General features: G+C 35.5%; 1 protein-coding gene across 1 annotated transcript; it reads right to left on the bottom strand.

Moving 5' to 3' along the window:
* Positions 1-1,065: 1,065 nt before the first annotated feature.
* LOC101166280 (lithostathine-1-beta-like) lies at positions 1,066-1,386 on the bottom strand. The gene has a single exon (XM_020700471.1). The coding sequence runs from the start codon at positions 1,384-1,386 to the stop codon at positions 1,066-1,068; it is 321 nt and encodes a 106-aa protein (XP_020556130.1).
* Positions 1,387-2,157: the final 771 nt, after the last annotated feature.

Here is a 2,157-nt window from a genome sequence, read left to right as displayed (position 1 = left end):
CATTTATCTATTTAAAATAATTTGATTTATCTAAAAGAAAAGGTAAAAATAATCCTTAACATTCAGATAAAGCTTTAGGATCCAAATCCACACCTGTCGTGTTTTTGTGTACTTTATTGCCGGCCCCCACCTGCCTTTGCAGCTTCACATAAATCAACATAAAGAAAGTTCAGAAAAGACAAATAATATATTTTAACTCATTTTTTTGCATCCTGAAAAACAAAATTAAACATCTTTTTCTGAACAATAAAACTACTTTTACTCTACGGTGTTTTGCTGTGATGTTTGTTGATAAAATAAGCAGGAAGAACAAAACAGACAGGTGATATCAGGACATGAACAAAACGGACACAGATCATGTCTATGACGACTTTTAATTGCAGGTCATCTCATGGTCTTCAGTAACAGATAGGGTTAGTTCCCCCACCTGTTTGTAGTTCTTTGATTTGGTAGTTCTTAAAACATTAGCACACATAACATGAAAAATGAAAATGAAAACTTTCTAAGTTGTTCATGTTTGTACAATAACATCATGGAGTACCAATATATGCACAGAGAAAAAAAAAGCATCTTTCATGTATGAAACCAAATAAGAAGGAAACATTCTGACAAGACCTTCATGTGGATAACAAGAAGGAGAATAAAGTTTTCCTGTTCACCATTAGAAACATGAAAAGCTCTAGAATTCTTCATTTTAATGTAGAGGAACCATAGAGGTTCAACTGAAATTCTGCTTTTAACAAAGAAATGTCTAATTTGTTTGGAAAAACAAAATTTTAACTGTTACAAGAAGGCAATCAGGTTGAAATGCAGATGGAGGAAGGACTCTGACATGGCCAAAATAGACGTTCACTGTCCTAAGAAAGAAAAGCTCAGAGCAGAACACATAAAACGCAGTGGTATGGAACACAGAAAGAAACCTGCTTAAATACAAAAACCCTCATTAGTGATTGCAGGCAAGTTTGACCAACTCATAAGGAAGCCACAGCTAACCTGCATGAACAAAGCATTAGAAAAACATAATAAAACAAAACCAAGAGACAATTCATGACACTAAGAACAGTTTTAAGATGTGGAACAGAAAAAGTTGAACTTCTCCTCATCATGTTTCTTGAACCACTTGTGTTCTCCTCCTGTCTCCATGGCTCCTGACATGTCACACTCATTCACCTGTCCAGGTGAGGCCCAGTTCTTGTAGTGGACCACCTCATCACTGACCCAGAACCAGAACCCCAGAGAGCAGGTGTAGCGCAGTCCAGTCCACACAAAGGGAGAGGAGGCATTCTTGGTTTTCTCCTGGACCCATCTCTGTTCATCCATGTTAGTGATGGTGACCAGGTCATGGTGGTGATGTCTGCAGTAGTATAAGGCCTCCTCCCAGGTCATGTTCTCTTTGATCAGGATCACATGATCTGTTAGTGAAGGAACATGTGAAAAAAAGAACCAAAACAGAAACTGAGAGTCATTTCAAAGATAATGGCTGCAAAAGGAATTTTCCAAAAACACAAAAATATGTATTCAATAGTAAAGACGGTTAAAATATTTATAAATCTCTGTAGCTTTGAATAAATAGTAGTTTCACAGTTGTACTTTCAGAAGAAAAGCTTGACATAAAGTATTGGGGTGTGACTCACTAGCAAAAAAACAAATTGTGTTAAGACGAAGAGGAGAAACATTGAAGACTTCTGACAGAAATCCTAATCTTTTACTCTGAAGTTAATCTGTCTTCTGCTTCTGATTGCCAAGTTTGTTTGAAATGTAAAAAACATTTAAGTAAAAAATGTGTTTCCTGAAACTGAATGAGAGAAAGACAAAAAGAGACTGTTCTTAACATCTGATCCTTTTAAAAACTGTCGTAATCAAATTATGAGTAATAAAAGAACAATTAACAATTTAAGAAATTAACATTTCGAACCATAGATAAATTCCCAGAATAAAAAAAGGAAAGGTAATTAGAAATAGACCTAATAATATAAATTTCACGACAGAGAATCCAAAATCCACTAAACTACATTTTATCAAGAGAGTAAAACAATTTTCCTAAAACAAACAGAGGAGGCCTGTTAAACATGCAGACACAGCAGCTGAACATCCACCTCCACTGATCTGTCACTTTCAAACTCCTCTTACCATCATAGCAGATGAAGGGATGTTCTT

Source organism: Oryzias latipes, chromosome 24, assembly GCF_002234675.1.
Source record: "Oryzias latipes chromosome 24, ASM223467v1".
NCBI lineage: Eukaryota > Metazoa > Chordata > Actinopteri > Beloniformes > Adrianichthyidae > Oryzias > Oryzias latipes.
This window is presented reverse-complemented; position numbering and strand designations above follow the sequence as displayed.